Below are 23,907 nucleotides of genomic sequence, written 5' to 3' on the forward strand. Positions count from 1 at the left end.
AAGACACATTATCATTCTTACTGTGCAACGGGTATTAACGAACTATTAAGTATTGTTTCTGATATGTCTATATGAACATGAGAAGGAATCAGCAAAAGTCAAACGCATTGTGTAACCGGGATACATGTACATGTAAACAGATATTAAATCAATAAATCATACATGCGATCTTTGTATTTACTTTTGACAACATATGTACATATATACCTGGGCTAAAAATGAAAAAGGCAATAAAAGGTCCATGGACACAGACTTGTAGTTGTGACAAAACAAGCAGATTAAAGGTATGTCTTGGTCTTTTTTTGTTTTACGCAATTTATTATGAAAATAGTTTGGTTGTACCTGTAGAAAACTTATTTTAAATGGGATAGCACATACTCATTTTTACGGAAATGTTGTTAACCGTGCCCTGAAATTTAGAAATGATCCTTGTAAACTTATTGCTCCTTTAAATAAACTTATTCTAAAATGTTACCAATTCAACACTGTAATAAGATCATTGAATATTGTTTTAATTGGTATAGATATTGATTTTGTTATCAGTTAATTAAAAGCAAACTTTATATTACTAGTATGTTATATACAATTACACATTCATTGATCTACAATCTGTCGATACCTGTAACTGGCATTGCGCAAGGTCATGTTTTTCTCTGATTGTTTATGAAGTCCTAACACTAAATCCAATGGATGTTGGATGTGTTGATAGTTTAGTCTTAGATGCATGATTTTTTTTATTAGTTGTGAGTGGCTATGATCTAGCTGCCAAATAACTGCGAATACTATAAGATCTATTCATAGGGTCTTTTTGTTGTCGGGATGTACAAGTACCCTGCCACGTTCACTTGGAATTTTGTCCATCTGATGAGTTCAGCCTTTTTCTACTGATTTTTATAGTTCGTTCTTATGTTGTACTGCTATACCACTGTCCCAGGTCAGGGGAGGGTTGAGATCCCTCTTACATAATTAACTCCGCCCGCCACATTATTTATGTATGTGCCTGTCCAAAGACTGGAACCTGTAATCCAGTGGTTGTCGTTTGTTTATGTGTTACATATTTGTTTTTCGTTCATTTTTATTACATATAAATAAGGAAGTTAGTTTTCTCGTTTGAATTGTTTTACATTGTCATTTCGGGGCCTTCTATAGCTGACTATGCGGTATGGGCTTTGCAGGCTGTACGATGACCTATAGTTTTTAAATGTCTGTGTCATTTTGGTCTCTTGTGGACAGTGGTTTCATTGACAATCATACCACATCTTCTTTTTTATATATTAGTAAACAATTTTTGTCTTATAGGAATTTGACTATGTTTTTCTTCTTGAATATTTCCTCACATATTGTATTTGTTTCTATTAACCGTTCACTAAATGACTGTTCATGTATTAAGTAAGAACATGCCGGCCTCATTAGACCAAAGGGTATAACGACTAAAATATTCTAGACTTATAAAAATGTTTTTAAAAGTTTTTAAAGCATAGACATAAGGTTATAATTTTTACACCGCATGCACGTTTCGTCTACATAACACGCATGAGGGACACTCGAATCACAAGGCTCTGTTGTAAACAGCTAATGTTAAAGTTTATTAATTTAAAAGGAAAAAGGAAATCGATGTTGTATTGGCAAAATATCCAATCATAAATAGTTCAAAAGTATTCCGAAATGAATATAAAACCCAATCTAGGTAAAAATGTTCCCCTTATCAGCTGTCAAGACGTAAAACTCTTTTCTCTATTGTTAAATATGTTTATTTTTTCTATAATGCATCTTGTTTCTATGTATTGTAGAAGCAAACATGCTTTTGTCAAATTTAGCAGTTGTTATAACAACCAGCTTTGTGCTTGTCCAATGTCATGATTGCAAAGATTATGACTTATCGGCATCTGACCAGTCTTTGATAGATATGATGAAACATTACCTCCATACCTCTAGAAAAGAGCAAGGACTTTCAACAGGAAAACAGGGAGCCTCAGGTATAAACATTTAACTTTTCAAAAATTAAAGGGAATCATTAATTCAACAGTCAAAAGTATCTATTTATACTGTTTTCTGACGTCTAACTCGTTGTAAAGCAGAACATTAGTAAGAACAAAAAGATGTTAAAAGTAAAACTCGAAAAAAGACCGAGAACACTTAGGCCAATTGTAAATAATCGACAAATGCATTCAACAGTGAAAGATCAGTGTATACACACAAGATAGAAACGACTACGAACACTTACACAGCAGGGCAATATATTGATTGAAAATGAAAAAATTGCATAATTGCATGTAATGAAAATGACACAATTATTGAGACGTGTAAACGAAAAACTTGGGTTTGTTTTAAATTCGAGACACATGGTCAAAATCAAAAATATTCTGTAAGTAAGATGTAGCTTTTTTGAAACGGTATTCCTTTAAAAATATATTGACAAATGTATCAGACACTATCAATTTTCATTTTCCTGGTATTTTATGTGACTGTCATACATGTTAGAGGTTAAGCGTTATAAAACCAGGTTCAATCTACCATTTTCTACATTATAAAATACTTGTACTAAGACAGTAGTTATCCATTCGTTTGATGTGTTTGGGATTTTGCTTTAAACATTTGATTAGGAATTCAGTATTTTTGTGGATTTACTTTTTAGATAGTTTGAACTTAATTTTTCGGAAGCAAGAAAAGAGAAAAGATGAAATAAATTAGACATGAACGATAAAAAAAATATTAAGGTATACAACATAAATATAAAAATCCCAAAGTAGAAAGTCGGCGCGATTGAATTGCGGGTATGCTACTTCTAAAAAATTGAAAGTTGACAAATAAAAAAATACATTCGTACAGAATTCCATCATGCTTTTATTACACAGTTCTGCTGCTGGATATCTGTGTTAGTTGTTTCAAATTTTAGAAAACCAATGTCAACTTGACAAAGTTTTAACATATGTTTAATAGATTGCCTCTGCAAAATTAGTGAATGAGGATATTTGGACGACAAACTGAAAATGAGGGCATGTTGAATAAGGGTAGATATGTTGCTTTACAATAGGTACATAACGAATCAATAATTTGAAATGTTTACATGTATTTTAATTTGAAGTTAAACATACCAAAACAAATAACATTGTGTTGTCCTTTAGGTGTGACATATGTACGTTGGGGAAAGAAAGAATGTACCAAACAAGTAGACATTGTATACACAGGTAATTGAAAATGTCTGTTCGAAAACAACAATTAGTTGTACACTGTTTACTTCTTGCTATATGTTTAAGTAAAGGAGATAAAAGACTATTTTTAAATACTTGATTCTGATATGGTTTAAATTTAAACGGACAAACGACAAAGAAAATGGTCGTTGTTATTCTGGTGCCACAATGTAATTTAAAGAACAAAAATCATAATACGAATGGTGTATTAAATTTGATAACCGATAACTTCTTTTGAGCAATACCTTTTTTCAATTGTTTTTTTTTTGTCAATACGGTGGGATAGAAAAAATATAACACTATTCACACAAAATTGTTTTTCATTCTACTAACTAATGTAGATAACGCATTTACATGCTAAATACAAGACTTTGAGAAGGACCGAATTTTCTACAGACGCGATACACCCACAAAATTTGGAACGTTAAAAAAATCCCTTTTGAAAGCAAAAAAGAAAAACTCAAGTTGATAGAGGATGGTGAAATTGTTAACAGTCAACTTTATAACAAGGGTTCTGGCTTCAATCTGTATATGGCAAAACTATGAGTTTCAGTTTTAGAATAAAATTGTCACTATAAATGATCAATGGGATAATTTTGTAATAAAATAATGTGTACTTTAATTCGTACGGAACCAATTTTCGTGGTTTTCGTGGGTGACATAATCAACGAACTTAAAAGCATTTCTTTATGATTTTTTTGTCTTTAAGTGACATGCGTGTGGTCCAATTAACACCATTGATGGTCTTTTTAAAATCTGTTGATCTCGGGTTAATAAGTGTCATCTCTTCTGATTACACGTTTAGGATTGTGTCTAATGCTTAGTCCGTTTATGCGTGTGTTACATTTTAATGTTGTGTCGTTGTTTCCCTCTTATATTTAATGCGTTTTCCCTCAGTTTTAGTTTGTTATCCCGATTTTATTTTTTGTCCATGGATTTATGAGTTTTGAACAGCGGTAAACTACTGTTGCTTTTATTTATACAACAATTCCAATGTCTTTTTGCAAATTATGTTAAATCGAGACAGTTATTGTGCATAGATGAATCGGCTCATTTTCAAAAGCAAGGATTTTATTTCAAATATTTAGAATGTGGCCAAGTAGGTGAAAATGGACACCGTATTCTGGACTGTCCTCTAATCAACATAAAACAACATGTGGTTTATATTATAAATAATCTTCGTTTCTGATGGCTTCAAATCTTTTATCGATTTCTTTTTTCTTCAGAAAACTTAAACCCACGAATATGTAATTTCTGTTCAAACCACGACAATTGATATCAACGAATTAAAGTAGAAGTTTCTTTATATAAAAAAAATAAAATTGAAGATTTATTTTATTATTTTTGTCTCAACAATTATTACCTGATGAAAAATGGATACAGATATTGATCCTGTTATTGATTCATTGTTTATAACAGCAGCTAGTTCAAACGGAACTTATGATAGGTTGTATAATTATACGGTGAAAGAATAGCTTCTGTCCGAATGTATTCTTAACTTTTCAGGGGAGACTGTAGAACTTTTCTTTACTGTTTTGTAGTCAGTTCCTGGTTGAATTTGAAAAACAGACGAGGGTGCGTTGAAAGCAATTTTCCTTTTATTTCGTTCAACTGAAATGAAATAAAGTTTTATAAGGTTTTCATAAATCGTAGAGAATAATTCATAATAACCGTTTGTTGTCAATAGCACGAATCTGTATAAGTGTATAACTTTATTTAACGTTACTTTATTTGATTGATTGATTGATTGACAACGTTTAGAAAACCCACGTCAAATATATATTTTTTTTTTCTTTCTGAAAATCAGGGCAAGTTGGTGGTAACTATTTTACAAACAAAGGAGGAGGTGTAAACTATTTATGCCTACCAAACGACCCAGAAAATGGAGAACCAATCAAAGGAGATAATGACCAGTTATTTGGTGCCGAATATCAGATTGCATCATCCTTCAGACCATCGGGAATGAAAGGTGATATGACTCAAAAAGAGGTGCCGTGTGCTGTTTGCTTCCAAAGAAAAAGATCCACTGTTCTCATGATACCAGGTACAAATATCATTTATTTTTTTATGAAATATTAGTTATGATGGTGTCTTTACATGTACATGTATAATCACATTTTGTCATGTCTTCGACTTAATTTGTGTCTAGAAATTGACAGTCAGAATCGGTTGAGAATCAGATAGACAAATGATCATTTTAAATTTCGCATTTCGAATTTTCATTTAAATGCAAAAACATGTCAGAAGGACCTGCATGTGAATTTATCTTCCGTTTGATATGATAAGAAAAGATTCTGTACCTACACTGAAAACAAGTTTTTCCACAGATAATTGATGCTTGCTAGTTAGCAACTTAAAAAAATGGCTCCAACCATTTCAGTTAAAATCAGACTCATGTACGTATTACTTGGTTTACCGTTATAGTACACCTGTGTCTCAAATGTTCATTGATATTGTCTTAACGTCTCAGTCACTAATCCGTTCTCTTTACATCGGTTGTGACATTATTGAATTCGACATATTTGTGAATGTTTACTGGAAATGAGTAATACAACAATTGTCCATTTAGTATCTGATTCCAAGGCAATCGGATTAAACACGGTCTATGAGGAGTTGAAAATGTTTGATATTTTAATTTGTTAAGTAATTGTTGTTTGTGCTATCTTTTCTGTAGTGGCCAAGAGTTTGTTTATTTTGCTTTGACTTATGAATGTAATTGCCTCCTTGGTTTCATAATTTATCCTCTTTCCAGATTGATAGTTGTTGTACCTCATACTACCCTCGAAGTCTATGTATTAAACTAGTGAGTGAATAGTCCATTCATCCGCTTGTTCATCGACCTGACTTTAGTTTGTGTAAAAAAAAGAAACAGGTTGATGGATGTTATTAAAAATTTCAAAGAATCTTAATCACAACATGTGTTCATGCATCTATTACTTCCCTTTTGCACGGAACAATTTATTATTTTTTATTGTGGCTTGGCGTAGACTTGTTTTATCTGCACCTTAATTATGTCTCCTTCTTAAAAAAAAATAACTCAACAGTTCACAAAATTTCATTGGTTCAACTATTCATCTGCTATCTTCTATCTTATATATGTTGTGTACAAGTTGTAATGTTGTACAAATTATAATTTGTACAGATTTTTTGTACAAGTTATCAGTGTTTTATGACCTGCTGAACAAAAATGGCTGATGGAAGCACACAATCCTTTGCTTCGCATATTTCTGTCATATTTTCACAACTCCATGATACAGTCTAATACTGAGCATTGATACAAAAACATTTTAAGTCCACACAAAGATTTTCTATGGATATGAATATGGTATATGGAAAATAATAAAATTAGAATTTAAACCATTCTTGAATCCTCATTTGTCGTTATAAGACAAGCAGAATATCACTAAATGTTAGGATGAAGTATATTTTGTTTTAATTTAAAACATCACACTGGTACATTTTATTAATAAACCTGTATCACCTCTTGCAATAAGGTAGGTGTAAAAAAAAACATAACTTGTACGAAAACCCTGTACAAATTATAATTTGTACAAACTTACATCTTGTACACAACATATATATATGACAAGTAATTTATGGCTTTCCAATTAATCACTTCAGTTTTGTCAATGGTCATTCATTAATAAAGGAACTCATTCTAACAAGCTTACTACAATACCTTGAAAATCGTACCGGGCTGAAGTACGTTCACTATTCACTTTTCACTTTTCACTATTCAAAATTCATGAATAGTAAACTGTGTTTTTTTGCACTATTCACTATTCAAGTTTGTGAAATTGAATAACTTTAAAATTTATTCCTGCTATCTATGATGAGTTTATTTAATATTTTCTGGTATAAAAGATGATGTGGTATGATTGCTAATGAGACAAATCTCCGCAAAAGACTAAATTACACAAAAATTAACAACTATAGGTCATTGTACGGCCTTCAACTATAAGCAAAGCTGACACTGCATATATAGCTATAGTCGACGAATACTGGCCGCCTAATTAATGTACCAAACAAATGAAGTAAAATAATTCGGTTTGTAACACATAAAAAAAAACGACAACCACTGAATTACAGGCTCCTGACTTGGGACAGACACATACATCCAGAATGTGGCAGAGTAAAACATGTTAGCGGGATCCCAACCCTCCCCAAACATGGGACAATGGCGAAACAGTACAACATAAGAACAAACTATAAAATCGGTTACGAAAGGCTTAACTCATCGGATGAATACAAAGTGAAATACATATAATAAAAAAACATAGATTGAACGTGGTCGGGTATACTTGTACATCCCAAAAACAAAAAGACAATAAGTACAGATCTGAGACTTAATCTGAATTGGTAACTTTTTAAAATAAGTCTATTCAAAGGATCGATAAGTTGGTCTGTTTTGTAATATTTTTTTAGAATTCGATTCATGAATTCAAATTCTATCAGCTTAACATTTTGAGGGCTAACATTATGAAAGTAATGAGATATGCAGTGACAGGATATCTAACTTTTTTTTTATTTTTGACGTAAAAAATGCACCTGATCATTATCAATTGTATCTAAAATCCACTTCGGTCAAAGGTGCATATATTTTATGGTAATATTCTTTACAAAGCACAAACATGTCAGTATTCACCTCAAATGCTAACAACACCTTTAAACAGACTTATTAGGAAGGGTTATTAGTTACGATACTGTTCATGTCAGGTCTTCAAAGATTGCATATTTTTCTTAAATATTAATTCACTTATGGGGTCTTTGCATCGGAATTAAACACAATTATTCTTAAAACAGTTGTTGACATGACACGGGTTATGTTCTTCTCGTATATTCTATTATGATATAATAATTAACCCATAACCAGAAGGATTGTGCTTGATATTCATATGATGAAAACATAATCTTTCAATCAGTTTAATAGAGGTCTTCAGCTGGCATGTCAGTAACTGCTAGTAATTCTATGTTAATTTAAATATTATTGTCATTTTGTTTAGTTTCTTTTGTTACCTATTCTGACATCGACTTGGACTTATCTGAGTTTTACTGTGTATATTGTTGTGTGTGTGTGTGTGTTTTCTACATTGGCTAGAGGTATAGGGGAAGGGTTGTGATATCAAAAAACATGTTTAACCTCGTTGCATTTTTTGCGCCTGTCCCAAGTCAGGAGCCTCTGGCATTTTTTTGTCTTGCATGGTTTTTAATTTTAGTTTCTTGTGTATAATTTGGAGTTTAGTATGACGTCCATTATCACAGAACTAGTATATATATATTTGTTTAGATGCCAGCTGAAAGACTTCTCCGGGATCGGGAGATTCACGCTGCATTGAAGACCCATTGGTGGCCTTCGGCTGCTGTCTGCTCTACGGTCGGGTTGTTGTCTCTTTGACACATTCCCCATTTCCATTCCCAATTTTATAATACATTTTCTGCATATCTACAAGCTTACGGTACAATTGTCGCACTTAAGTTGTTACATATATCGAGGGATTGGCGTTTAACTTTTATTCATAAAGCATTAAAGTCAGCGTTCGTTTCCGCCAGCATTACAATTTCAGGATGTTCACACTAAATGAAATTCAGCGGCTGAACGGTACACCTTGTGATAGGGGAGGGCAAAATAATTATTATGTCTCAAAGTGCCAATAATTCTTTTCTGAATCTTATTTTCCAATATGATATAGTCACAGTTTTACATATTTAAGCATAAAATAACCATAGAAAAATATGAAAACTATAAAAAATAGTACATCAGGTAACAAAAGTTTCGTATAAGATACTAGCTAGGGGTGTTTTTCTAAAAAATCAAATAATAGCACTAAAAAATAGGAGATCTGTGTTATGGAGCGTTAAAATACCGAATAATTGCAGGTGTATCCTAAACACCATAGGAAAGCTAATAAAAAGAGAAAAAAAAGATATATAGTGCAAAGATGCGGTTTCAGGGAAAAAGGAGCTCCCGAATGTCAAAAACGGCCGATTTGAAGAAAAAAAAAGGTTCCCAAAGGACGCTACGATCTAATTATGGACCCTTGAATCCCCTAATTACAGGTATATCCTATACACCATAGGAAAGCTAATAAAATAAGGAACATAAGCTTTATAGTGAATATAGTGCACAGATGCGGTTTAAGGGATAAGGAGCGCCCGAATGTCAAAAACGGCCGATTTAAAGAAAAAAACGCTTCGACATCCGTTCTGCAAAGAACGCTACGATCTAATTTTGGACCCTTGAATCCCCTAATTACAGGTATATCATATACACCATATGAAAGCTAATAAAATGAGGAACAAAAGCTATATAGTAAATATAGTGCACAGATGCGGTTTAAGGGGGAAGGAGCACCCGTATGTAAAAAACGGCCGATTTGAAGAAAAAAAAGCTTCCCCAAGAACGCTAAGATCGAATTTTGGACCCTTGAATACCCTAATTACAGGTATATCCTTTAAACCAGTGGAAAGCTAATGAAATGAGAAACAAAAGCTATATAGTGAATATAGTGCACAGATACGGGTTAAGGGATAAGGAGCGCCCGAATGTCAAAAACGGCCGCTTTAAAAAAAAAAACTTCCCAAGGACGCTACGATCGAATTTTGGACCCTTGAATCCCCTAATTACAGGTATATCATATACACCATAGGAAAGCTAATAAAATGAGGAACAAAAACTTTGTAGTGAATATAGTGCACACTTGCGGTTTAAGGGAAAAGTAGCGCCCGAATGTCAAAAACGGCCGATTTGAAGAAAAAAAAAGGTTCCCAAAGGACGCTACGATCTAATTTTGGACCCTTGAACCCCCTAATTACAGGTTTACATATACACCATAGGAAAGCTAATAAAATGAGGAACAAAAGCTTTATAGTGAATATAGTGCACATATATGGTTTAAGGGAAAAGGAGCGTCCGAATGTCAAAAATGGCCGATTTGAAGAAAAAAAAGCTTCCCCAAGGACGCTACGATCGAATTTTGGACCCTTGAATCCCCTAATTACAGGTATATCATATACACCATAGGAAAGCTAATAAAATGAGAAACAAAAGCTATATAGTAAATATAGTGCACAGACGCGGTTTAAGGGATAAGGAGCGCCCGAATGTCAAAAATTGCCGATTTGAAGAAAAAAAAGCTTCCCCAAGGACGCTACGATCGAATTTTGGACCCTTGAATCCCGTAATTACAGGTATATCATATACACCATAGGAAAGCTAATAAAATGAGAAACAAAAGCTATATAGTAAATATAGTGCACAGATGCGGTTTAAGGGGAAAGGAGCACCGGTATGTCAAAAACGGTCGATTTGAAGAAAAACAGCTTCCCAAAGAACACTACGGTCGAATTTTTGACCCTTGAATCCCCTAATTACAGGTATATCCTATACACCATAGGAAAGCTAATAAAATGAGAAACAAAAGCTATATAGTAAATATAGTGCACAGATTCGGTTTAAGGTATAAGGAGCGCCCGAATGTCAAAAACGACGGATTTGAAGATAAAAAGCTTCCCCAAGAACGCTACGATCGAATTTTGGACCCTTGAATACCCTAATTACAGGTATATCCTATACACCATAGGAAAGCTAATAAAATACCCCTTAAATCGGATCTGTGCACTATATTCACTATATAGGTTTTGTTCCCCCTTCTATTACCTTTCTTAGGATATATAGGATATACCTGTAATTAGGGGATTCAAGGGTTCACAATTCGATCGTAACCTTCTAGGGGACGCATTTTGTCTTCAAATCGGCCGTTTTGGGTATTCGGGCCCTCCAATACCCCTTAAATCGGATCTGTGCACTATATTCACTATATAGGTTTTGTTCCCCCTTCTATTACCTTTCTTAGGATATATAGGATATACCTGTAATTAGGGGATTCAAGGGTTCACAATTCGATCGTAACCTTCTAGGGGACGCATTTTGTCTTCAAATCGGCCGTTTTGGGTATTCGGGCCCTCCAATACCCCTTAAATCGGATCTGTGCACTATATTCACTATATAGGTTTTGTTCCCCCTTCTATTACCTTTCTTAGGATATATAGGATATACCTGTAATTAGGGGATTCAAGGGTTCACAATTCGATCGTAACCTTCTAGGGGACGCATTTTGTCTTCAAATCGGCCGTTTTGGGTATTCGGGCCCTCCAATACCCCTTAAATCGGATCTGTGCACTATATTCACTATATAGGTTTTGTTCCCCCTTCTATTACCTTTCTTAGGATATATAGGATATACCTGTAATTAGGGGATTCAAGGGTTCAAAATTCGATCGTAACCTTCTAGGGGACGCATTTTGTCTTCAAATCGGCCGTTTTGGGTATTCGGGCCCTCCAATACCCCTTAAATCGGATCTGTGCACTATATTCACTATATAGGTTTTGTTCCCCCTTCTATTACCTTTCTTAGGATATATAGGATATACCTGTAATTAGGGGATTCAAGGGTTCAAAATTCGATCGTAACCTTCTAGGGGACGCATTTTGTCTTCAAATCGGCCGTTTTGGGTATTCGGGCCCTCCAATACCCCTTAAATCGGATCTGTGCACTATATTCACTATATAGGTTTTGTTCCCCCTTCTATTACCTTTCTTAGGATATATAGGATATACCTGTAATTAGGGGATTCAAGGGTTCAAAATTCGATCGTAACCTTCTAGGGGACGCATTTTGTCTTCAAATCGGCCGTTTTGGGTATTCGGGCCCTCCAATACCCCTTAAATCGGATCTGTGCACTATATTCACTATATAGGTTTTGTTCCCCCTTCTATTACCTTTCTTAGGATATATAGGATATACCTGTAATTAGGGGATTCAAGGGTTCAAAATTCGATCGTAACCTTCTAGGGGACGCATTTTGTCTTCAAATCGGCCGTTTTGGGTATTCGGGCCCTCCAATACCCCTTAAATCGGATCTGTGCACTATATTCACTATATAGGTTTTGTTCCCCCTTCTATTACCTTTCTTAGGATATATAGGATATACCTGTAATTAGGGGATTCAAGGGTTCAAAATTCGATCGTAACCTTCTAGGGGACGCATTTTGTCTTCAAATCGGCCGTTTTGGGTATTCGGGCCCTCCAATACCCCTTAAATCGGATCTGTCTGTGCACTATATTCACTATATAGGTTTTGTTCCCCCTTCTATTACCTTTCTTAGGATATATAGGATATACCTGTAATTAGGGGATTCAAGGGTTCAAAATTCGATCGTAACCTTCTAGGGGACGCATTTTGTCTTCAAATCGGCCGTTTTGGGTATTCGGGCCCTCCAATACCCCTTAAATCGGATCTGTGCACTATATTCACTATATAGGTTTTGTTCCCCCTTCTATTACCTTTCTTAGGATATATAGGATATACCTGTAATTAGGGGATTCAAGGGTTCAAAATTCGATCGTAACCTTCTAGGGGACGCATTTTGTCTTCAAATCGGCCGTTTTGGGTATTCGGGCCCTCCAATACCCCTTAAATCGGATCTGTGCACTATATTCACTATATAGGTTTTGTTCCCCCTTCTATTACCTTTCTTAGGATATATAGGATATACCTGTAATTAGGGGATTCAAGGGTTCAAAATTCGATCGTAACCTTCTAGGGGACGCATTTTGTCTTCAAATCGGCCGTTTTGGGTATTCGGGCCCTCCAATACCCCTTAAATCGGATCTGTGCACTATATTCACTATATAGGTTTTGTTCCCCCTTCTATTACCTTTCTTAGGATATATAGGATATACCTGTAATTAGGGGATTCAAGGGTTCAAAATTCGATCGTAACCTTCTAGGGGACGCATTTTGTCTTCAAATCGGCCGTTTTGGGTATTCGGGCCCTCCAATACCCCTTAAATCGGATCTGTGCACTATATTCACTATATAGGTTTTGTTCCCCCTTCTATTACCTTTCTTAGGATATATAGGATATACCTGTAATTAGGGGATTCAAGGGTTCAAAATTCGATCGTAACCTTCTAGGGGACGCATTTTGTCTTCAAATCGGCCGTTTTGGGTATTCGGGCCCTCCAATACCCCTTAAATCGGATCTGTGCACTATATTCACTATATAGGTTTTGTTCCCCCTTCTATTACCTTTCTTAGGATATATAGGATATACCTGTAATTAGGGGATTCAAGGGTTCAAAATTCGATCGTAACCTTCTAGGGGACGCATTTTGTCTTCAAATCGGCCGTTTTGGGTATTCGGGCCCTCCAATACCCCTTAAATCGGATCTGTGCACTATATTCACTATATAGGTTTTGTTCCCCCTTCTATTACCTTTCTTAGGATATATAGGATATACCTGTAATTAGGGGATTCAAGGGTTCAAAATTCGATCGTAACCTTCTAGGGGACGCATTTTGTCTTCAAATCGGCCGTTTTGGGTATTCGGGCCCTCCAATACCCCTTAAATCGGATCTGTGCACTATATTCACTATATAGGTTTTGTTCCCCCTTCTATTACCTTTCTTAGGATATATAGGATATACCTGTAATTAGGGGATTCAAGGGTTCAAAATTCGATCGTAACCTTCTAGGGGACGCATTTTGTCTTCAAATCGGCCGTTTTGGGTATTCGGGCCCTCCAATACCCCTTAAATCGGATCTGTCTGTGCACTATATTCACTATATAGGTTTTGTTCCCCCTTCTATTACCTTTCTTAGGATATATAGGATATACCTGTAATTAGGGGATTCAAGGGTTCAAAATTCGATCGTAACCTTCTAGGGGACGCATTTTGTCTTCAAATCGGCCGTTTTGGGTATTCGGGCCCTCCAATACCCCTTAAATCGGATCTGTGCACTATATTCACTATATAGGTTTTGTTCCCCCTTCTATTACCTTTCTTAGGATATATAGGATATACCTGTAATTAGGGGATTCAAGGGTTCAAAATTCGATCGTAACCTTCTAGGGGACGCATTTTGTCTTCAAATCGGCCGTTTTGGGTATTCGGGCCCTCCAATACCCCTTAAATCGGATCTGTGCACTATATTCACTATATAGGTTTTGTTCCCCCTTCTATTACCTTTCTTAGGATATATAGGATATACCTGTAATTAGGGGATTCAAGGGTTCAAAATTCGATCGTAACCTTCTAGGGGACGCATTTTGTCTTCAAATCGGCCGTTTTGGGTATTCGGGCCCTCCAATACCCCTTAAATCGGATCTGTGCACTATATTCACTATATAGGTTTTGTTCCCCCTTCTATTACCTTTCTTAGGATATATAGGATATACCTGTAATTAGGGGATTCAAGGGTTCAAAATTCGATCGTAACCTTCTAGGGGACGCATTTTGTCTTCAAATCGGCCGTTTTGGGTATTCGGGCCCTCCAATACCCCTTAAATCGGATCTGTGCACTATATTCACTATATAGGTTTTGTTCCCCCTTCTATTACCTTTCTTAGGATATATAGGATATACCTGTAATTAGGGGATTCAAGGGTTCAAAATTCGATCGTAACCTTCTAGGGGACGCATTTTGTCTTCAAATCGGCCGTTTTGGGTATTCGGGCCCTCCAATACCCCTTAAATCGGATCTGTGCACTATATTCACTATATAGGTTTTGTTCCCCCTTCTATTACCTTTCTTAGGATATATAGGATATACCTGTAATTAGGGGATTCAAGGGTTCAAAATTCGATCGTAACCTTCTAGGGGACGCATTTTGTCTTCAAATCGGCCGTTTTGGGTATTCGGGCCCTCCAATACCCCTTAAATCGGATCTGTGCACTATATTCACTATATAGGTTTTGTTCCCCCTTCTATTACCTTTCTTAGGATATATAGGATATACCTGTAATTAGGGGATTCAAGGGTTCAAAATTCGATCGTAACCTTCTAGGGGACGCATTTTGTCTTCAAATCGGCCGTTTTGGGTATTCGGGCCCTCCAATACCCCTTAAATCGGATCTGTGCACTATATTCACTATATAGGTTTTGTTCCCCCTTCTATTACCTTTCTTAGGATATATAGGATATACCTGTAATTAGGGGATTCAAGGGTTCAAAATTCGATCGTAACCTTCTAGGGGACGCATTTTGTCTTCAAATCGGCCGTTTTGGGTATTCGGGCCCTCCAATACCCCTTAAATCGGATCTGTGCACTATATTCACTATATAGGTTTTGTTCCCCCTTCTATTACCTTTCTTAGGATATATAGGATATACCTGTAATTAGGGGATTCAAGGGTTCAAAATTCGATCGTAACCTTCTAGGGGACGCATTTTGTCTTCAAATCGGCCGTTTTGGGTATTCGGGCCCTCCAATACCCCTTAAATCGGATCTGTGCACTATATTCACTATATAGGTTTTGTTCCCCCTTCTATTACCTTTCTTAGGATATATAGGATATACCTGTAATTAGGGGATTCAAGGGTTCAAAATTCGATCGTAACCTTCTAGGGGACGCATTTTGTCTTCAAATCGGCCGTTTTGGGTATTCGGGCCCTCCAATACCCCTTAAATCGGATCTGTGCACTATATTCACTATATAGGTTTTGTTCCCCCTTCTATTACCTTTCTTAGGATATATAGGATATACCTGTAATTAGGGGATTCAAGGGTTCAAAATTCGATCGTAACCTTCTAGGGGACGCATTTTGTCTTCAAATCGGCCGTTTTGGGTATTCGGGCCCTCCAATACCCCTTAAATCGGATCTGTGCACTATATTCACTATATAGGTTTTGTTCCCCCTTCTATTACCTTTCTTAGGATATATAGGATATACCTGTAATTAGGGGATTCAAGGGTTCAAAATTCGATCGTAACCTTCTAGGGGACGCATTTTGTCTTCAAATCGGCCGTTTTGGGTATTCGGGCCCTCCAATACCCCTTAAATCGGATCTGTGCACTATATTCACTATATAGGTTTTGTTCCCCCTTCTATTACCTTTCTTAGGATATATAGGATATACCTGTAATTAGGGGATTCAAGGGTTCAAAATTCGATCGTAACCTTCTAGGGGACGCATTTTGTCTTCAAATCGGCCGTTTTGGGTATTCGGGCCCTCCAATACCCCTTAAATCGGATCTGTGCACTATATTCACTATATAGGTTTTGTTCCCCCTTCTATTACCTTTCTTAGGATATATAGGATATACCTGTAATTAGGGGATTCAAGGGTTCAAAATTCGATCGTAACCTTCTAGGGGACGCATTTTGTCTTCAAATCGGCCGTTTTGGGTATTCGGGCCCTCCAATACCCCTTAAATCGGATCTGTGCACTATATTCACTATATAGGTTTTGTTCCCCCTTCTATTACCTTTCTTAGGATATATAGGATATACCTGTAATTAGGGGATTCAAGGGTTCAAAATTCGATCGTAACCTTCTAGGGGACGCATTTTGTCTTCAAATCGGCCGTTTTGGGTATTCGGGCCCTCCAATACCCCTTAAATCGGATCTGTGCACTATATTCACTATATAGGTTTTGTTCCCCCTTCTATTACCTTTCTTAGGATATATAGGATATACCTGTAATTAGGGGATTCAAGGGTTCAAAATTCGATCGTAACCTTCTAGGGGACGCATTTTGTCTTCAAATCGGCCGTTTTGGGTATTCGGGCCCTCCAATACCCCTTAAATCGGATCTGTGCACTATATTCACTATATAGGTTTTGTTCCCCCTTCTATTACCTTTCTTAGGATATATAGGATATACCTGTAATTAGGGGATTCAAGGGTTCAAAATTCGATCGTAACCTTCTAGGGGACGCATTTTGTCTTCAAATCGGCCGTTTTGGGTATTCGGGCCCTCCAATACCCCTTAAATCGGATCTGTGCACTATATTCACTATATAGGTTTTGTTCCCCCTTCTATTACCTTTCTTAGGATATATAGGATATACCTGTAATTAGGGGATTCAAGGGTTCAAAATTCGATCGTAACCTTCTAGGGGACGCATTTTGTCTTCAAATCGGCCGTTTTGGGTATTCGGGCCCTCCAATACCCCTTAAATCGGATCTGTGCACTATATTCACTATATAGGTTTTGTTCCCCCTTCTATTACCTTTCTTAGGATATATAGGATATACCTGTAATTAGGGGATTCAAGGGTTCAAAATTCGATCGTAACCTTCTAGGGGACGCATTTTGTCTTCAAATCGGCCGTTTTGGGTATTCGGGCCCTCCAATACCCCTTAAATCGGATCTGTGCACTATATTCACTATATAGGTTTTGTTCCCCCTTCTATTACCTTTCTTAGGATATATAGGATATACCTGTAATTAGGGGATTCAAGGGTTCAAAATTCGATCGTAACCTTCTAGGGGACGCATTTTGTCTTCAAATCGGCCGTTTTGGGTATTCGGGCCCTCCAATACCCCTTAAATCGGATCTGTGCACTATATTCACTATATAGGTTTTGTTCCCCCTTCTATTACCTTTCTTAGGATATATAGGATATACCTGTAATTAGGGGATTCAAGGGTTCAAAATTCGATCGTAACCTTCTAGGGGACGCATTTTGTCTTCAAATCGGCCGTTTTGGGTATTCGGGCCCTCCAATACCCCTTAAATCGGATCTGTGCACTATATTCACTATATAGGTTTTGTTCCCCCTTCTATTACCTTTCTTAGGATATATAGGATATACCTGTAATTAGGGGATTCAAGGGTTCAAAATTCGATCGTAACCTTCTAGGGGACGCATTTTGTCTTCAAATCGGCCGTTTTGGGTATTCGGGCCCTCCAATACCCCTTAAATCGGATCTGTGCACTATATTCACTATATAGGTTTTGTTCCCCCTTCTATTACCTTTCTTAGGATATATAGGATATACCTGTAATTAGGGGATTCAAGGGTTCAAAATTCGATCGTAACCTTCTAGGGGACGCATTTTGTCTTCAAATCGGCCGTTTTGGGTATTCGGGCCCTCCAATACCCCTTAAATCGGATCTGTGCACTATATTCACTATATAGGTTTTGTTCCCCCTTCTATTACCTTTCTTAGGATATATAGGATATACCTGTAATTAGGGGATTCAAGGGTTCAAAATTCGATCGTAACCTTCTAGGGGACGCATTTTGTCTTCAAATCGGCCGTTTTGGGTATTCGGGCCCTCCAATACCCCTTAAATCGGATCTGTGCACTATATTCACTATATAGGTTTTGTTCCCCCTTCTATTACCTTTCTTAGGATATATAGGATATACCTGTAATTAGGGGATTCAAGGGTTCAAAATTCGATCGTAACCTTCTAGGGGACGCATTTTGTCTTCAAATCGGCCGTTTTGGGTATTCGGGCCCTCCAATACCCCTTAAATCGGATCTGTGCACTATATTCACTATATAGGTTTTGTTCCCCCTTCTATTACCTTTCTTAGGATATATAGGATATACCTGTAATTAGGGGATTCAAGGGTTCAAAATTCGATCGTAACCTTCTAGGGGACGCATTTTGTCTTCAAATCGGCCGTTTTGGGTATTCGGGCCCTCCAATACCCCTTAAATCGGATCTGTGCACTATATTCACTATATAGGTTTTGTTCCCCCTTCTATTACCTTTCTTAGGATATATAGGATATACCTGTAATTAGGGGATTCAAGGGTTCAAAATTCGATCGTAACCTTCTAGGGGACGCATTTTGTCTTCAAATCGGCCGTTTTGGGTATTCGGGCCCTCCAATACCCCTTAAATCGGATCTGTGCACTATATTCACTATATAGGTTTTGTTCCCCCTTCTATTACCTTTCTTAGGATATATAGGATATACCTGTAATTAGGGGATTCAAGGGTTCAAAATTCGATCGTAACCTTCTAGGGGACGCATTTTGTCTTCAAATCGGCCGTTTTGGGTATTCGGGCCCTCCAATACCCCTTAAATCGGATCTGTGCACTATATTCACTATATAGGTTTTGTTCCCCCTTCTATTACCTTTCTTAGGATATATAGGATATACCTGTAATTAGGGGATTCAAGGGTTCAAAATTCGATCGTAACCTTCTAGGGGACGCATTTTGTCTTCAAATCGGCCGTTTTGGGTATTCGGGCCCTCCAATACCCCTTAAATCGGATCTGTGCACTATATTCACTATATAGGTTTTGTTCCCCCTTCTATTACCTTTCTTAGGATATATAGGATATACCTGTAATTAGGGGATTCAAGGGTTCAAAATTCGATCGTAACCTTCTAGGGGACGCATTTTGTCTTCAAATCGGCCGTTTTGGGTATTCGGGCCCTCCAATACCCCTTAAATCGGATCTGTGCACTATATTCACTATATAGGTTTTGTTCCCCCTTCTATTACCTTTCTTAGGATATATAGGATATACCTGTAATTAGGGGATTCAAGGGTTCAAAATTCGATCGTAACCTTCTAGGGGACGCATTTTGTCTTCAAATCGGCCGTTTTGGGTATTCGGGCCCTCCAATACCCCTTAAATCGGATCTGTGCACTATATTCACTATATAGGTTTTGTTCCCCCTTCTATTACCTTTCTTAGGATATATAGGATATACCTGTAATTAGGGGATTCAAGGGTTCAAAATTCGATCGTAACCTTCTAGGGGACGCATTTTGTCTTCAAATCGGCCGTTTTGGGTATTCGGGCCCTCCAATACCCCTTAAATCGGATCTGTGCACTATATTCACTATATAGGTTTTGTTCCCCCTTCTATTACCTTTCTTAGGATATATAGGATATACCTGTAATTAGGGGATTCAAGGGTTCAAAATTCGATCGTAACCTTCTAGGGGACGCATTTTGTCTTCAAATCGGCCGTTTTGGGTATTCGGGCCCTCCATAATACAGACATCCTATTAGTTAGTGCTATTAATAGATTTTATCGAGGAAACAACCCTAGTTTTTTATACGAAACTTTTAGTCCTTGGGTTTATTACCTCCTATAGTTCTAATAGACTTTTCATATTTTACTTAAAGTCTTTATGTATAAATGTATAAGTATGTGAACAATTTTAAAATTGGAAAAAATGAGATTTTGAATTTATTGGCACTTTGAGACATGATTACTCTTAATGTTGCCCTCCCCTGACACATGGAGTACCGTTTAAACGGTTTATTTTATTTTATTTTTATGTGGACATCCCATGCCGGAAACGAATGGGCATTTTAATGCTTGATTAATAAAAGTGGACCCCGCACACCCATTGAAATATATGTAATAATTGGGACAATATGTGCGACAATTGTACCATTATCTCCTAGATATGCATAAGTTGATTTGAGAGTTTAATTTTACGTAAAAAATAAATAATTCTAGATAAAAGGGACAGGCATAACAAATATCCTACATAACAAATATCCTATCTGTTTATACCTTAATACTATATATTACACAGACCTCGTATTCTAAGCGAATTCCTATAGCAATTCATTTATACAGACATTACACTTAAAAAATCAACTAATAACGATCTTTTAAATAAACTTATTCTAAAAGGTTACGAATTCAACCCTGTCATTTATTCTTTGAATATTGTTTATATTGGGATCAATATTGTTTTTGATAGTAAACTAAATTCCATTGGTCTTTTCTACACTTTGATACAATGTCATGTTTTTTTCTCTCTGTTCTTAACTACGTTGGATATGCAATGCTTGATAATTTAGTCTGAGATGCATTTTTTATTAGGTGTTATTTGTTTTGAACTAGCTGTCAGTAATTGAGAACACACTCCGATCTGCACTGAGTGTCTTTTTGTTGTTGGGATGTACAAGTACCCGGCCACGTTCACTCTGTGTTTTTGTTGTATGTATTTCTCCTTATATGTATCTGATGAGTGAAGCCTTTCACAACTGATGTTTGCATCGCGATAACCATTAGGGCATTCTGATGCATTGCTACAGCAGGAATTCTACTTGCGTAACTTTTGTTTTTGACTGGTAACCAATCTATAAATTCGAGGACAGTATCGAGTGTAACATAACATTCCTTATCGTCTGAGCAGAGTATACTGATTAGTATCACTACAATCAGAGAAATATATATAAAAGATATTAAGAAGTCTCTGCTACAATATAATAGATATTACGGTGTGGTTGTTTATTCATTATTTACGCACGAACTTATCGTACAAAATGAATATTTCTTTGTACATTAACCTTACTTTCATGTGAGATGTGAGACAGGTGCTTGTGACCGATGTTCAGTAATTCAGTTCTTTTATTATAGTTGGTTCTTATGGTGTACTGTTATAACACTATCCTAGGTTAGGGGAGGGTTTGGATCCGCTAACATGTTTTACTCCGCCACATTCCCTGTGTAGCCTGTCCCAATTGAATGCCGTTTCTTGGTGTGATACATACTTGTTTCTTGTTCATTCTTTTGATAAAATGATAATGTCGTTAGTTTTCTCGTTTGAATTGTTTTACATTGTCATTTCGGGGTCTTTCATAGCTGACTGTGCGCTAGGGACTTTGTGCATTGTTGAAGGCCGTACGGTGAGTAGCTGTTTTAAATGTCTGTGTCATTTGGTCTCTAGTAGAGAGTTGTCTCATTGGCAAGCATACCATATCTGTTTTTTTTTCTTATTTTTACATACACAAGTTGATACTAAATTTATTCAATTCACAAACTTGAATAGTGAACAGTGCAAAAAAACACAGTTCACTATTCATGAATTTTGAATAGTGAAAAGTGAAAAGTGAATAGTGAACGTACTTCAGCCCGGTGAAAATCGTTTTGAATCATAATCATTCAAAGTCATTGTGCAACTATTTTTTTACGGTAAGGTCGATGTGCACATTTTATATCCGTATAAAACTCCGAATTCAAAGAATCTTTTCACTTTTTACCAAATAATTCTACAATGTTTTTCCTTCGATTTGCGTCATTCTAAGCCTTACGCTTGGTAAATTATTTGTTTAATGTATATAGTATATTTCAAAGACGTTCGTTCAGAGGGAAATCAATCAAGAAAGTAAAATAAGAGTTGAAGCAAATTACAACAGGTAATCATTGAAACAAATAGAATTTTCTGCAGCTTGATAGAACATGTTCACATCTTCCTTAAACTTAACAAAGATTCGCTTAATACAATATACAAACAGTGGGAGAGAATGTACTTATTAAATCAGTACCTGTAAGTAAACATATAATTAAAAAAGAAACCAAGAGAGAAATACACGTTTTTGCATATACATAGCTTATGATTAAAGTCAAAATTAATAGAGTTCTTTTATTTTACTTAATGTGACAAAAACAAATAAGCAAATGTAGTTTCTATGTCAAATCTTTTTAAATATAACCTTAGATGTAGAAGAGGAAAAGGGTTTATTCAAACGCAATTTTTTAATTTTAGGGAGAAAAACCTGTTACAAGGGCTGGACATTCGAGTACACCGGTTATCTTATGTCAGATTATAAGGATTACAGTTACAAGGACTATGCATGTGTTGATAAAGATGCAGAGCCTGTGGACAATAAAACTAGTGATGAAAACGGAGCTTTATTTTATGGTATCAGCACCAAATGTGGCAGTTTGAGGTGTCCACCTTACAAAAATGGAGTGTCTGTGAAATGCGTTGTTTGTACAAAGTAAATGATTTGGGTTAAATAAAGAAAAGAATCGCTATGCAATAATGTTTTTATTTAAAGGCTTCATAACCTTTACTGTCAAGATGTTTGTATCGGTAATTAACTATTAAGTTAGTATCCTTCATTGAAGATGTAAGAGCCTTATAGTTTCACTGTTTTTTCGTTCATCGGTGTTCTTCTTAAATTCTTAAACTACAAATGTGTGATACAGACTTGAGCGTAATGTGTTATGATCTGTTTGCTGTGGTTGAGTTCGATTTTGCCATTTAATAAAGGACTTTCTGTTTTGAAACTTCCTTAGAAATCGGTATTTTGATTTTTTATTTTCCTTGGAGATTGGTATTTTGGATTTTTAGTTTACTTTTTACAGTAGTTGAGCTTGACAATAATTTTTTTCTATTGAAATTTACTTGTCGTAAGTAAAAAGTAGATTATGGAAAGACTTCCGAGAACAGTAACTTTGATTCTTTCTTTCTTCTCGAATTTATTTTCTTTCTTATGTCTTATTTTTGTTTTGTAAAATGTCGAAAGGCGTTACTATGTAATTGAATTTTGTTTATCTTTGGTATTCCATCATCTTGTGATAAAAATAAAGAAAAATAGATACAGACAACGTGTTTTTTTTAATATGTTTCGTTATATCCTCAATAGTTAATAATTTGACAGAAGCGACACAAAGAAATCTTTACGTAGTATAGCGGTTTTCAAGCGATAATAGAACAAACGTACATTTAACCCTTATATGTACTTTTTTATTATTCATTTCGGACATGTTGGTTGGGCCAAAAAAGATGGTGGTTATATTTGTTGTCTTTGTACTGCTATGTGTACAAATTTCACTGTGTACCGGTATTTTAAAACATCATTAAATTAAAGCAGCATAAATTATCCTTTGTCAAATCAGATACTAAGCTGCTTGGAGCGGAACCAAATTCTCGTGCGCAGTTAGGGCAAAGGTACAACAGCATCAAAGAGAACTTATCAATGTCAGTAAAAGGTTGATCAATTGTATTGGCAAAACTTTTAGGAATTTTTGGTCCTCGATGCTCTTCAACTTCGTACTTTAATTGGCCTATTCAACATTTTTTTATTCGATCGTCACTGATGAGTCTGTTGTAGACGAAACGCGCGTCTTTTGAAAATGCCTGTACCAAGTCAGGAATATGACAGTTCTTATCCTTTCGTTTTTGGTGCGTTTT

The 23,907-nt window shown here is 36.0% G+C and overlaps 1 protein-coding gene across 1 annotated transcript; it reads left to right on the forward strand.

Annotated features, from left to right (window-relative positions):
* The first annotated feature begins 219 nt into the window (after positions 1 to 219).
* On the forward strand, positions 220 to 22,712 carry LOC134684310 (short-chain collagen C4-like). Its single transcript, XM_063543597.1, has 5 exons — positions 220 to 284; positions 1,791 to 1,976; positions 3,126 to 3,188; positions 4,999 to 5,235; positions 22,474 to 22,712. Exons 2-5 carry the CDS (start codon positions 1,799 to 1,801, stop codon positions 22,710 to 22,712), a joined length of 717 nt encoding a protein of 238 aa, XP_063399667.1. The 5' UTR covers positions 220 to 284; positions 1,791 to 1,798.
* The last annotated feature ends 1,195 nt before the right edge of the window (positions 22,713 to 23,907 follow it).

Source organism: Mytilus trossulus, chromosome 9, assembly GCF_036588685.1.
Source record: "Mytilus trossulus isolate FHL-02 chromosome 9, PNRI_Mtr1.1.1.hap1, whole genome shotgun sequence".
Lineage (NCBI taxonomy): Eukaryota > Metazoa > Mollusca > Bivalvia > Mytilida > Mytilidae > Mytilus > Mytilus trossulus.